The sequence below is a fragment of the Mesocricetus auratus genome, unplaced genomic scaffold (genome assembly GCF_017639785.1).
Source record: "Mesocricetus auratus isolate SY011 unplaced genomic scaffold, BCM_Maur_2.0 Super-Scaffold_6730, whole genome shotgun sequence".
Taxonomy (NCBI): domain Eukaryota; kingdom Metazoa; phylum Chordata; class Mammalia; order Rodentia; family Cricetidae; genus Mesocricetus; species Mesocricetus auratus.
In genome coordinates, this window is record NW_024429184.1 from 44354583 (window position 1) to 44370486 (window position 15904).

Here is a 15904-nt window from a genome sequence, read left to right on the forward strand (position 1 = left end):
TAATCTGTGCTGTTATTAGAAACTTTGTGTGTTTTTCCTAGTTCACCTGAAATGTATATATAATACAAATTAATGTCCACTTTAAAGGGCTGCATTAAGACAAGAACATGTAAATCTCTTTAAGTATATGCATAGCTCTGAAACATACACATATATATGTACATGTGCACACACAGGAACACATATGATATATATATATGTATATATATATATACTATTTATCATAAAAGTAGAGACACATTTTGAGAATTAATTAATTCATCGTGGCCAATTTCACTTTTATATGCACATCATAGTACCCTTACCCAAACTACATCAACTATGGTACCAAGTGTGATATAATATTATAAACCACAGTGTTATGCAATGTGCCATATTTATATTTTTTAAATATTAGAAACAATCTTATTTTACATATCAATTCCCCCATTCCCTTGCACTCCCATCCTCCCATGCCCCTCACAGACCCCCTCCAAGCTACCCCCACCCACTCCCTAAGGATAGTGGGCCTTCCACGGGGGATCATCAAAGTCTGTCACATCCTTTGGGGGAGGACCTAGGCCTTCTTTCAAGTATCTGGGCTGCAATAGCATCCCTCTATAGGGAATGGGCTCCCAAAGTCCATTTTTGTGCTAGGGATAAACACTGGCTCCACTGTTAGAGGTCTCATAGACTACCCAGAACTCCTAGTTGGCACCCACATTCAGAGGGCTTGGTTCGGTCCAATGGTGGTTCCCCAGCTTTATGACTTGGGTCTCTGTGCTCTCCCTAGGTCAGGTCAACTGTTTCTGTGGGTTTCTCCAGCATTGATGGCTACCTTGGTTGCCATCCTAGAGCTTTCATTCAATAGCTGATTGAAGAAGAAGCAGGCACCCACCGTTAAACACTGAGTCATACTCCTAGAATCTAGTTGTAGAGAGGGAGGACGGATGAGCAAAGGAGCCAAGACTGTGATATGCCATTTTTGTTGACTGAAATGTGTCATTATGTAAAGATGTGTGTGTGTGTGTGTGTGTGTGTGTGTGTGTGTGTGTGTAAAACCTCTTGTGAAAATGCCAGTTCTAATTCAGCATGTCTTTAGTGGAAGCCAGTATCTTTGCATACCTAACAAGCTCCCTCAGAATACCGAGTCACAGATCACTTGTCAGGTGGCAAGTCTGTAATGACTGCTAACTTTTGCTGTCTTACTCATAACAAAGTTTAGTGATGTAAAAACCAAATTTATGCAAGTACAAATCATTTTATGAAAAATCATATATATATGCAAAAATATAGCTTCCCAAGATTTCAATCCTAATTTTCAGAATCCAGAAATAAGCTTCTTCTATAGCAAGAAATCATAAATATAGCAGGTGAAATTAAGTTCACTAGTCAGTTGGTCTTAAAATATAATTATCCTGGACTGTCTGGATATAGACTGTGAAATCACAGCATCTTGTAAAAACAGAAGACAGAGGCAAGAGAGTGGAGTCAGAGAGAGACCTGAAGATGCCACCACTGGTCTTGAAAACTATTGAAAATCCAGGAATCCAGAAATGCAGGAAGCTTCTAGAAGACAGAAAAGTCAGGAAAATGAGCTGAAGCACACAGAAAGAAACACAGCCTCACTGACTGCTCATTTTGGGGTCTGGAACACTTATTCAGAGCACCGAGCTCCAGAACTATAGAATTAACTTCCTCGGTTTCAAGTCACTTATCTTGAAATAATTTGTGACAGTAGGAAAGTAATACAACCACTAACAAACTGACCACAGGTGACAGATTATAAATGTTATTCCTCAGAGCCTTAGATCTCTCACAAAATGAATAGCAATGTCTGCAGATATTTACGTTGAAATATATTTTGCCATTAGCTGAATATTTAAGATTAAGGTGTCATTTTCTAATAGGAAAACTCAATAAATGTTGCATTAATATAAGTAAGCATTAAATAAAACTCAATATACTAATTGTGTAGCTCTTACTATGGAATGGGGAAGAGGTCATCTTATTTAAAAAGTAACAACTAGAGTTTCAAAATTTTGCCCAGGGTCATGCAGGTGATGACCAACAAATGAGGCATGTGCTTAGGTGTAGCTCACACAAAAATGCAGCCTGCTCTATCATCAAGATACTCATGACTAGTCACCTTTTGTATTCATTTTTGTGTTTCTCAGAGGTACAGAGTGAGGTAGGGCAAAACATACTAGGTAAGCTGGACCACTGTGGCACATGCCTTTAATCCCAGCACTCAGAAGGCAGAGGCAGGTGGATCTCTGTGAGTTCAAGGCCAGCCTGGTCTACAAAGCAAGTTTCAAGAAAGCCAACAATACACACAGGGAAACCCTATCTTTAAACAAAGCAAAGCAAAGCAAAAAACAAAAACAAAAACAAAAACAAAGCAAAAAGATACACCAACTAAAGGGTCCTGTAGAGTCTACCTAAAGGAAACATATCATTTAGTTCAAGAACCAAAGGAATATACCCAAATTTTTTTCAATATTTGACCAACTAAACATTATAGTCTTTGTTTTCTTTCAAATTTTTACATTCTCTTATTCCATTGTAAACTCAGCAATGTTTCTATTTTCAGTTTCTTTTTAGCACAGGAATATGACAATAAATGACAGTATCTATCTAATAAATAAGCATACCCCACATATATCAGTAGGGTAGAATGGTTTTGAAAAGGTAAGCAAGAGCTAATAACCACCCTGAGTCCATTTTGTTAGTTATATAAGAAGCTTAGGCATAGACACTAATTATTACCTGTGGCAACATGGCGTCCCATTCCAAATATGGCATAAATGATGGCTGGAAACAAAGATCCATATAAACCAAAAACTGGGTGTACAGATGAAAGAATAGCGAAGGACAGCCCTGTGAAGAAGTCCAGAATAGTTAGGACCATCTCATCTCATTTCCTCAAGATACAGTACACAATAAAGCAAAGACTAATGCATAGAAAGCCAAACTGAGTATTTTTGAAATATTCTTTTTTTTTTTTTTTTTGGTTTTTCGAGACAGGTTTCTCTGTAGGTTTAGAGACTGCCCTAGAACTCTCTTTGAAGACCAGGCTGGCATCGAACTCACAGAGATCCACCTGCCTCTGCCTTCCTAGTTCTGGTTTTGAATGCGTGTGCCACTGCTGCCCAGCTATTTGAATTATTCTACTCGTCAGCAAAACAAGTACTAGTTTTGGGTGAGTACAGCAACAGGGCCAAGACACAATCCTATCCACTTTCCACTCACTGAACCCATACTGTGTGTCAACTACAGGTTCTTAGAGTGACAAAAAAAAACCTCGACTTTGCTTATTCAGTGAGTACATAAACTATAACTCACAATGGTTCATCATTATTGTTCATGGGCACTAAAGTATACATGGTTTGTGTGTTGTACTACTCTTCTTTTACAATAACCTTCTGTCTGAGGTGACCAGAAAGTGACGCAATCTCTACTGGTGAGAAAGAGAACAAGTTATCAGACAAACAGTGATTTCTACATTAAGGACATGCACTTTGACTTCAGTTTTAGAGCAGTTTGTTTGACATCAGCATAAAAAGGAAAGGCTGTGTCCAGAAACTGAGTAATTCAGGACTGGGCACAGGTATTATAATTACACCTGTAAAGTCATTCTATTAGAGGTGTTACATTTTTAAGATCTGTAGATGCTCGTTTAATGACCCTACATTATAATTGAAAGGTCAAGCATCCAGAACTCAGAATCACAGCTTTGTTTCCCTCTGGCATTATAGTATATTTTATAGGTTTTAGTTCTTATTATTGGCTCTAATGAGAGCTAATACAACCCTGAAAACAACAGCTAAAACAGCTTATTCACAATGGAATGCACTATGCCCAAACTGTCCATCCTTATCACAACACCTTTAGTTATCATCATGGGGTGACTTGTGGCCCTCATATAAGTAAATCCTAACCCTCAGAATGTTGAATAAATATTGAGACTATGATCATTATGGAACCTACTTTAAATAATTTTTTTTGTAATGTGGGTAGGTGCTAACTCAATTCGAATGGTATCATTTAGAGAACATCTTATGAAGAGCAAGAGAAATACACCCAAATGCCAGATAAAGACAGAAGTATAAATTGGGGTATTGTTTATTTTTGCCAAAAGAATACTAAGGACTGTGAAAAAACACTAGAAGTAATGAGAGAAACATGGAATCAGAAGGATTCAATCCTAGTGACACCTACATTTGAGACTTTTAGACTTCAAAACTATGAGTCAGGGATTCTATGATGCTTTTCAGTAACAGCCCCATGAAAATCACACAGTGTCATCGTTTGGAAGGGGACAAAAGCTGAAGGTAGTTGGCAGTAGGTACTCAACCTCACATTTGAGCAAAGTCAAAATTCTTGTTCTTGATAAATACTGAATAGCAAAATCTTCAGATTTCTATTCCATAACTCATGAATCTTCGCAAGTTCCTTTAAATTTTGTGTTTTGAGTAAGTGTGGAGAGGTTATGGGGCTAAATGTAAAAACGATCCTTGGAATGTGTGTGTGACCAGTGCTCAGATAGGGAAGATGAAACCTCTTTCCATCTCTGACTTGTGATGCCATAATTAGAGCTGTGTGCTCGAGACTCGGCATGGGAAACTTTAAAGAAATGTAAGCCAAAGTGGATCCACAGTATTTGGAACAGTGGCCAGTATGTAAAAGTGTTAGGGACATGAGTTTCCACTTAAGTAGCAATGTTTAACTGTCTTTAGTTAAACAGCATTGTCTTAGTCCTGTCCATTTCTAAAAAGAAATGGCAGCAGCCCATCAGGAACTCTGAATGCCCAGTTCATAGAAAACCCTTGCAGCTCCTGGTCTCCTGTTCCTCTTCACTGAGTCTAGCCTGAGCTCTATTAAAGCTTTAATGTGTGTGTGATGAGAACTATGAAGCCAGGCAATCTAAAGGATTTGAGATTTTTATTTTAAAATCAAAGTTGTTAACTTTAACTTAACAACTTATGTCACTTGATAAATCATAACACTAGTCGAACAGTACCCTTTCAGTAAAGATAATTTACATAAGTAAAGCTAACCAGTGGCCAAAGCTTACTCATTTCTTATAAAAAACTGGAATTTGGGAAGTGGTAGATTGAGTTAAGCAGCACTGGTAGTATTTTCAAATTAATCCAGGACTCCTCCTGAAGCCAGGCCAGCCCTGGCAGGCTGAATGCCTCCTACCAGTCAGCATCTCTTAAGAGCTTTCAGCATAAGCAACTTTTAAAAAAGAATCTCACTGGCCTATGGATGGATGGGTGGGTGGGTGGGTGGGTGGATAAACAGATGACAGACAGATGACATTCTCATTCCAGGAAATAAGGGTTGAATTCTGTGTGTGAGAGTTTGGAATATGGAGAAAATACAACAATGGAACACGAAAAAAGGATATGAAGAGTCCATCCCATGCTACATATCACACTCCAGTTGCCTTTTCAGTGAGGTTGTAAGGACAATGAAAAGTGAGGATGTGTGTGTCTGAGGAGCTTCCTCCTTCAGAAAGAGGAAGTAGGGAAACCATCTCGTGGAATAGGAGATATGTGTAAGGTGATTTTTCCCTCTGCCTCTGCCCTTCCATTTCCTTTCTACCTCCTCTTTCTTCCAACCTTTCTTCTGATCTATTTCACCATATTTCATGTTTGCTTTGATTTGGGACTAAGTGAAAACATCTGGAATATTTTAACATTGAGGCAGGTGAAGGTAAGGATCTGGAATCACCACAGCTATACTGTCCATTTTCTTTTCAGTATCACTCTTACTGTGTTTTTATTTACACAGCAATTACCTTCATATTTATTATTTTTGTATGTGTGTATGCACATGTACATATGTGTGCATTGAGCATTGAGATCAGGGAGGATATCAGCACTGGGTTCCATCTTTTTCTACTTTAATTTTTTAGACAGTGTTTCTCATTGGGTCCTGGAGCTTCCTGATTTGTTACCTCTATCCTGCCTCTGGAAGGATAAACCCACACTAAAGCATGGGTCCTAGGGATGGAGCTCAGTACCTCATGCTTGAACAGAAGCAGTCTACCCACTGAACTAGCTCCTTTTTTGTTTGTTTGTTGAGACAGGATCTTCCAGCATCACTCTGGATATTCTGAAAACTCACTATATAGACCTAGCTGGCCATGATGTCACAAAGATTCACCTGCCTCTGCCTCTCTAGTGCTGGGTGAGCTATCACTTGCAAGCCCTTAAATCTCTTAATTGTGCTACATCATGTTGTAGTTCTATAGTATACAGTGAGAAATGCCAACCTGATATTTTAACCTCACATATGTAGTTTATAGTAACATAAATATTATATACTTTATGAGATAACTAAACATTCAGACATATGACTTGATCCTAAGAAAGGAAAAATATCTACACTGATTATTGAGTGATTAATTATAATGGGCCAATTATGAGGAGAAAATGGCTAAGGGTGGGGTTGAGATCACTTTACACAGAAGAAAAATGTTTAAAATATGAAATACTAGCAAATAGTTTCCTTGGTTTCTGGGATAGAAAGCTGTTTAATATGTTCCTGATATGGAAAATGGTACTTCACATGGTACAGGGTCTTATGCATGAAGGCAAGTGTTATGATCATGTCTGTGATTCTGGAGGATAGAAGTTTGAACCTTCAGGAGCTCCTTGTCCTACAACTTCCTCAGTGCTAACTAGAAAAAAAATTTGCAGGCCAGGAGATTGCATCTTCAGTCCATAACTATGTCCCTTACATGGTGAACTTCATTCTTTTTGATATTCCAAGAGACACAGTCAACCAAAAGGGGGAGAGAGAGAGAACTTGCCTCTCATTTAAAGTAAGAATGATGCCATTGTTTGAGGAGTAAGAGAAGTGTTTGATTAACAGGGGTTTCCTGGGAAAACAACGGTCTTACTTACCTATTATGACTATGATTCAGAAGGCCTGCCCAATCCTATGGACCTACACAGGAACTTCAGCAGTACATAGAGCTCCCACTGGAGAAACTGTCTGCTTAAGTCTGAAAAAAACTGCTAGTACCTCTGCATCCTGGACTAAGCCAGCAAAGAAGCTACTATCCCTTCCATGGCTTCTTTGTTCCTCCTGGAGACCTTAGCAGCCCTCAAAACTCTGACCAGAACTAACTCCAGGACTTTCAGAGTGGTCAATGAAAAATATCAGATGAAAATGAATGAGAACTAACTGCAGCTGAAGGAAAATGATGGGCTCAGATGTAGGGCCATGTGTTAAATTGAAAGATGCATAAATTTTCCTTAATTTATAACATTTTATTATATATGCAAATGGGAGGGTACAATGCAAAGGGAAAAAATGGAGGCAAGAGGACAACTTGTGAGCATCTATGCTCTCCCTCCACCATGTGAGTCCTAGAGATGGAACACAAGTCATCAGGCCTGGAGGCAAACAAGCACCTTGATCCACTGCACTGTCTTAATAGACTTCAATCTATAAGTTAAAAAAATGACTAGGAAGGGATATGTCGGAGAACTTGGAGGGAGGAACATGATGCAGTTACAGTATCAAAAATTAAAAAATTATAAAAAGTACAATGAGAATTTCAAGGAGACATGTTAGAAATAGCAACAAAATATACAACTTTTTAATGTTAAAAATAATAAAAGGCTTTTAACAGGTATGCTTTACATGCTAGAAGCAAATTACTGTTAATATTGTATCTAGAAAGATACAGTCTCTAACTAGCCAGGCCTGGGTCACTTCTTGTTCTTGATGGCAGATAGCATTGGCTTACAGGAACCAGTACCTCAAAGTGGAAGAGGAATGGTTACCCACAGTGGCAGTAAAATGAAAACATGTGGGTAAGAAATACTACCATAGGCGTGCAACTTCATATAGAGGCCTGGGTGTCAATACATAACACTATGTGTTACAGGAATGACTAAACAAGAATTAGCTAAATGTGTACCACTAACAGAGATGACTAGATTTTTTTGGTACAATTATACTATGGAATAATTTACAGCTGTTAAAATGTTGGGGTAGAAACTACGGCCATTAATCTGGAGGAAGAATCTGTGAGGTGTTATAACACATGCCAACAAGTTTCAGGATTACATGATTGGCATGGCAATTTTATGTGAAAATACAAAAAGAAGACTAGTGTCTTTATACATCTATGAGGTACGATTTCTGTCTTGTATTATGAGTTTATAAATGCTACACCATTTAAACATTTTCAGTGAAAACTATCAAGTAATTCTCATTATCATCCTGAATTTTATGAAAGTTATCAGGAGACTAATTTTCTCCAAAGGGAAGACTGCTTTTTGCCTTTTTCCAAGCTTGCTATAAAGGTTATATGGAAGACACTCAAGCCTGGTAGAATGGAAGGCAAGGAAACTACCAGCATTCCAGATAGGCAGGTACATGTTGGCAAACACATCTAATAACAAAGCATTTCCATGACTTGTGATTAAGGTACACATGTCACATTGTCAAAGGCTGGATATGAGCAGAGAAGACAGAACCGCATACACACACACACACACACACAGATAAACACTAGATAGATGATTGATAGATAGATAGATAGATAGATAGATACATAGATACATAGATACATAGATACATAGATACATAGATACATAGATGGATCGACAGACAGACCGATCGATAGATGATAGATAGCTAGATAGATACATAGATAGATGAATGATAGATAGATAGATAGATAGATAGATAGATAGATAGATAGAAACCAAAAAAAAAACCAGCACAAGCCTTCGATGCTACCTGAAGAGGGGATAGATACAATGAAGGCAGGAAGACTGGTTAGCATCTACACTAAAGAATGAGGAATTTCCAGGTGTACAGCAAACAAGATAGAAGGGCTAGAAAGAAGCTGGAGCACAGGTTTGTGGCACACCCACAGAAACCGTTTCCTGAAGTGGAGACATGCCCTCAGAGTCTGATAACAAGCTGTCACCACCCAAGAACATGTCCTTCCTCGGCACACAGGGTCTGGGAACCCAGAAGAGACAGAGGGAGGAACCAAACAGAGAGAGCAGACAAGAAGCACAAGCTGCCTTCTGAAAACTGAAGACAGGAGAGAAAGACTTAGTGGCAAAGGTGGCCTAGAACCAACAGAGGCTGTTCATGTTTTCAGAATGTTTACCACGGAATGTCCTTGAGCTAGAGAACAGATCTAAGTTTTGTGAGTCCTAAATTTTATTAATTTTGAGGCACTTACTAGAAAGATAAAACTATGATTACCTCAATTAGTTATCTTAAATCTGAGGCTTGAAACTATAAAACTTCAGAACAAAGCACAGAAGAATCCTGCTTGATAGTCTAGACAATGGATATTTTGTGGATAATCCCAACGTATAGACAAAAAAGGAGAGAAAAGAGACTATATCAAAGTCTTGCAAAGCCAAGGGCAGTAAGGAGAGGGAACTTGTGGAAGAGAGAAAATATTTACATACTATACATTGGACAAAGGATTAATATCCAAAATATATAAGGAATTAAGCCCAGCATAAAGAAAACATATCTTATGCTAGGGAATCACTCAGTGGATGACAGCACTTGCTGTGCATGCATGATGATGTGACTCCTCCCCAGACTCCATGTGAAAAGACAGGTGTGGTCCTCATAAACCCGGTGCTGGGGGAATCAGGAGATCACTAACCTTCATTATAGCTGCAGGTTCTGTAAGACTCCCTGTCTCGAGGAAATAAGGTAGGGAATGATAGAGCAGTGTGTCCAATGTCCTTCCCTGACATTTGCATGTGTACATCATACACACATACATGAACATTCACCATTATACACACACACAGATGGAAGGGGGAAGGAGGGAGAGAGGGAGAGAGAGAGGGAGGGTGGGAGAGGGGGAGAGAGATAGGGGGAGGGAGGAAGAGAGAGAGAGAGAGAGAGAGAGAGAGAGAGAGAGAGAGAGAGAGAGAGAGAGAGAGAGAGAGAGAGGAGGGAGAAGAGGAGGGAGAAGGGGGAGGGAGAAGGAGAAAAGGGAAAGAATAAAAACCCAACTTAATATGAATGGAGACATAGCTCAGCAGTAAGAGCATGTACTGCCATTGTGGAAGACCGAGGTTCAGTTCCCAGCACCCACAGCAGATAAACAACAACTGCCTTTAGCTCTAGTTTCAGGGGTTTTATGAGTTTTATTTTGGCTTTGCCAGGGTCAGAATTTGACAAATCCCTCAGCCAAATTCCAAAGAAACTACAGTCCTTGAAATGGCACTGGACCTAAAAGCATTACTGAAGGAAGTTGGATTGGTAAGAAATAATGTTCTTACTAAATTTCCATTAAAACATCTTGCTTTAAAAATTGGACAAAGGTACATGAAAACCAGAGACAATGAAGTTGAAGGAAATGGAGATTGTAAAGTATAAACTCTGAGCACAGAAATACAAGTAAAATATGATACATGCATTTCATCTCCAAGGGCGGTGAAAGAATAAGCCTCCCTCAGAGAGGACCAATCAAGAGATGATGCACTTGTGTAAGAAAGCTAGATTCTAAGAAATAGAATATTTTAAATTATATTATCAGAATAGAGTGTGCTCCTTAAGAAATATCCCTGGGGTACTGAGGTAAAGGGTGCCTATGATGGTATCACCTGGTTCAAGCCAGATGGGAAGACACATGACACACGTCACATACAGAAATGTTAGAATTAGGAGCATCCTCATCCATGGACATGAACTCAAATAATTGCTTCTGCAAAGCTTAATCCAAGTGAAGAGAGTAATACTGTAGTGTGATCCCAAACAAGTGTTCTAACATGGCTTCTAATACCAATAGCACAGTGTACATGGAGGGGATAAAAATGGCCTGTTCATAGCTCCATGAAAGTAAAGCCTTGGAACTGAGGGATGATTTACAAGAATTTTGATGAACACCTGCTACTACCATCCCTAGTATTTGCTAGATCTTCAGCTATAGAATTCAGAATCTATTAATACATAATGCATCACACTATAATAAAATTAATTACTTCATTTTAAAGATGAAATGTCAAATGCATTCAATTTTGTAGTAACAAAACACAAAGGCAAGTTAGTTGTGAAATTGCTTTTTCAAACAACTTTAAATCTCAATAAATTATTGTCTGAAAATGACTAATACGAATCATAGAACTTTCCCCTTGACAGTTGTACTGTGTGTGTGTGTGTGTGTGTGTGTGTGTGTGTGTGTGTGTGTGTGTACAGGTTCATGAACATGTGTCTATGCATGTGCATGTATATATACATGGGTGCATGTGTATGTGGAGGTCAGAAGTTGATACCACATATTCTCTCCAGGGTCTCTCACTCAACTTAGAGATCACTGGTTCCATTATACTATCTGCCCAGCAAACTTAGAGTTCTTCTTCTCTCTACCTCATCATTTCTGGGATTATAGGCATGTTCTCTATCAATTTACATGTGTACTGGGGATCTGAACTCACATTCTTATGCTTGTAGAGTAAGCACTTTACCAAGTGAGTTATCTCCCCAGCACTGGCGCTTCTACTTTTCAATATTTCTAGAAGAATGGATGCTATATTGTCACATTTATAACTGAATAACAACTATATTGAAAACTGCAGTGGAGTAGATTGAAGTAACCTGCCTTTGTGTTTTGTTACTACTAAACTGAATGCATTTGACATTTACTTTCATGGAAAGAATCTATAGTACACATGAGACCATATGTGTAATAGGACACTCCCTTGCAGAGTAGGGTTTAATTGTCTTTTCAAAGACAGATTACAGACAGCCACTTTACTCTGAAGGGCTTAATTTCCAAAGGATAATCTAGTTGCTCCCAGAGAGGATTAGTTACCTCATATGATTCCAGGGGATAAGTATTCTATATCAAATACTGAGGCCCTTATGAAAATCAGGAAATCCCAAACAATAGAACAAGTACCCAGTGCCAATCTCTTGCTCTAAACAAAACCAAGCAGTCAGTGCCTGCATAGACCATGGCATGCTGCCACCCTCTGTGCTGGTACTTGTTTCCACACAGTGCAATCTAAGCAAAGGTGGTCTGGACACCCACTATCATATGAGAGCCTCACCTATGAGCACCTGAGGCCTTGCCACACACTAACTAGAAACCCAGAATAGACTGTCAGGTCTGTCAACGCTGCTAGCCCCCTAAACTGTAACTCAGATCCTTTTGTTCACGGAATCTTAGACAAGTTCAGATCCTGAGTTGCTCCTACACTAAGTGTTATCTTTTTTTTTTTTTTTTTTGGCTCCACAAGCTGACACATGGGTGACCAACTTTACACTCCTATCCCCAGGTGTCTGAGTTTGTCTTACCCAACATTCCTGAGGCCAACACTAGTCTTAGGTCAAAGTTCTGTCAATGTAAAAACACCAATGTGACCTCAAAGAGGGCAAGAGACAGTTGATCCGGAGCCAAATATGAGTGACTGTGGCCTAGGAACTCAGATTTAGGTTATTCACAAGATTTTTAACAGTTCCATGAAGCTTTTGCTCACAGAACAAAGGAAGCTATAAACCATGATGCTTTCCACAAACACTAGTAGGAACATGAATGAGGTGGAATGTAGCTGAGAGACCCTGGGATGCTTCAGGTGACACTTTTTGCACTTAGGTTGGTGGAAGGTAGTGGTCCTCTGAGTTACTACATTGCAAAGGCAAACTAGGGCACTGTTTCTACATTCAAAATGATTTACCTAATGGTCACAAAACAGTTAGGTCGGGAACACAGGGAGACAATAAATGGCCATTAAGAGAGCTAACAATGGCTAGGATAATATGACCCTGGACCTGCGCCATTCCAAACGTTGCAGTCACTGAAGATCTGATTAGTTAATCAGCCTTGCAGAGGTTCATCAGAAGGTGTAGCTTCTAATCTGAGAACTCTCATTTACAGTTCTGTCTTCTCAGAACAGTGCCAGAACCTTGGTCCAAAGTATGGAACAGAAGTTCTTAGATTCCCCGCTGTCCACTACATTCCTCTCTCAGGAGGAGTGCTGATAATTACAGGAGTGGAAGTTGAACAGACTGAAATAGACACTTCCTAGAAGGAAGTGATCCCCATCCTAGGGGAGTCTTTACTGTCTTCTACCATTTCTCACATGTTGAGCATGAGGAGACAATCAGAGCTCCCCCAAGAGCAAGCTCTCGCCTGTTTGCTGCATTTCCCACAGCATCTTCAGACCTCCTTAGGTCTGTCCTCCCCAGCTTAGCCAGAACTGTGCTCCACCCACTAACTTAGCTAACAAAGTAGTTAATGTTCTCCAAAGACCCCAGTGTACACACACAGCTTTTAGAGAGTCCCTCCATAGGAAGAGTAATGAATAGGAACCTGTTTTTTAAAGCCATATGTCTATATCTAACCAAACCTTGGCAGTTTTTTAATAATTACTTTGTTCCCTCTATTGATCCAACTTTTACCACCAACCATTCATTTTATACATGTTATGTTATGCTATGCTATATTGACAAGATTGTACTTGTCTTAATGTCCCTGAATAAAAACAGAATTTCTTTGGCAGGTCCATGGGTAATCTATTCAATATAAAAGTCAGCTGAAACCAATACTCCACCAACCTTCAGTTTAAAAAAAGGGGTCCCACCCTTACAAACCAACAGCAGAATGGTATATTCAAGGTTGTAATAACAAGATCATATTCTCATACACTTTTGTACACATTTCTGAGGAAAGGAAAAATAATAAGCCCCTTGTGGGATAGATTATTGTCTTATACTTTTCTGTCTCTTTCCAAGAACATAGCAAAAGACTATATATTCTGTCAAATATTTTAATAGAAACAAATAAAGAACCTTAGTGAGGCATATTTTAGCGTTCTTCAAAAAATTAAGCCATGGTGGGTACTTCCAAGAATTTCACATAAAAATATTAAATCCACGCTATGTGGATAATGGTGAAAGTTATTTCCATTGGACCACAAGTCTGTAATGGTCTTAGCCTAAGTATTAGCAAGGCACAGCACAGTCAGCTGTCTGGTCACACTATCAGACTTGAGTGAAAACAAATTCCTACAAGCACATATTCTTTTCTTCACAAACAAGTGTTTAATTAAAGGTCAATAGACCTCATTAGTGAAAAGGTTTATGAACCACATCATGTTTCTATGCTATAGCTTCCTATATCCCTGAGATCACAAAAGCATGAAAATAAAAGAATTATAAGGATCCAGAATCCTCAGGATTAACAGACCAGGATCTTAAACATTAGAAATGATTGTAAACTGAAAGTTTCGCCATTTTCTCAAAATGACTGAGTTTGAAAGGAAAACAGACAAGATATGAAGACGCCCTAACAGGAAAAAGAGATATGGGGATTCTGACAGTAGACGTGTTGGCTTGGGTGTCAGAGAGATCTGTATTTAAACATTTCCTCTGCTGTACAGAAGCTATATAACATCAGTAGAGATCTCTTCTGGTTTCAGTTACACACACTGGGTTTATCCAACAAGCAACATGCACATACCATTATGGGAAAGGGCAGGCTGAGGAAACAATGAGAGGAGAGTCCTCGGAGCCTATGCATCCCCACCCAATCCCCACTCAGGTTGTGTTCTACACACACACACACACACACACACACACACACACACACACACACACACACACACACACGACAGATGGTAACAAATAGTGAATCCTAGCAAGCTCACCTTGGAATCTAACTTGCAATGCTAGAATTGGGGGCAATAAAGCAATAGTTCTGAACCTCAAAGTGTGAACCTTATGAGAATATTAAGTACAATAGTGTTTGTCCTGCTGGGTTTCATGATTTTAGAAACAATCTGTTGATCACACTTAGCAAGTGATAGCACTAAAATGTATCATTAACAATCACAAGAAATCAAACCAGGATAAGCAAGCAAAATAGTGCCTGCATGCAAACAAAAAGACAGTGTGTCACCAAGACTGTTTCTCTTCTGTTCTTTGTTGTGTTGGCTTCATCTTCACGTTTGGGGGTCCTTGGAAGTCATCCAGGTGAATTATCCTTATTGTCAACAGCCCCAGCATGAGGGAACCATCCTTTCATGCAGTCCACACATGTGGCAGTTCCCAGGCTAACTTAGTGAATCACACAGTTATTTTTATTGTCCTCTCCATGTAAAAATGATAAATGACTAGTTTGAAGTGTTGTAAACCCCTGCCCTGTGTGTAGAGGGCAGCTCTCTTTCCTGAATTAGACATTGGCCAGAAGTATGGAAATGTGCCAATCACTAAGTCTTGAGCCATAGTTAATAGAATCCAAATGTAATATAACTGCAAGTGCCCCACAACACTACAGATTAGTGTCTGGGCTGACAACAGGAAGGAGAGAGAGAAAAAGAAGGAAAGAGTGGGAGGGAGAGAAAGACAGAGATAGACACAGAGAGATGGGGGATGTAGGAGAGAGCAGAGAGCAAGCACAAGCAATGTCTAGGCTTGGATACTGCCTCTAGAAAAGCATGACATAATCATCAGACGTGATGCCAAGTCATCATTTTTCAAGTCTCACCAGTCTTAATTTGGTTCCAATTGGCCCCACAAAGTAGAGAGTTGAACTTTAGGCACATTCAGGCCTCTGATCAAAATGGACTTTATCACTAAAGCCAGAAGTAATATATCACTTAACCTACATGTACTAAAAATGGAAGAGGACTTCTTCCCAAAAAAAAAAAAGGAAGGTTCAGGTACCAAAAACATTAGGAATGGAGCCTCAGTGGCAAACATGGAAGCCAGAAATTATATGTAAAGACTATAAAAGCCATCTAGTTAGTCCTCAACTTAGTACAATTACTGCAAATCTTGTCATAGTTTCAATACCTACCAAGGAAGGTCCTGACTCTTTCATGCATATACCTTTAAACATTTTAATGATTCATTAATATCTGAATCATCCTTTTATGTTGAAGAAAAAATAAAATCAAATGCACAAAAT

The 15904-nt window shown here is 39.1% G+C and overlaps 1 protein-coding gene across 4 annotated transcripts in view; it reads right to left on the reverse strand.

The window, feature by feature from the left end:
• The window catches only part of Slc26a7 (solute carrier family 26 member 7), a 112193-nt gene that overhangs the window by 88686 nt on the left and 7603 nt on the right, over positions 1-15904 (reverse strand). For all 4 annotated transcript variants that reach the window (XM_040741155.1, XM_040741152.1, XM_013110969.3 and 1 more), the window contains exon 3: positions 2749-2859. In XM_040741155.1, the coding sequence (XP_040597089.1) occupies positions 2749-2859 (111 nt within the window). The remainder of the gene's footprint in view (positions 1-2748; positions 2860-15904) is intronic.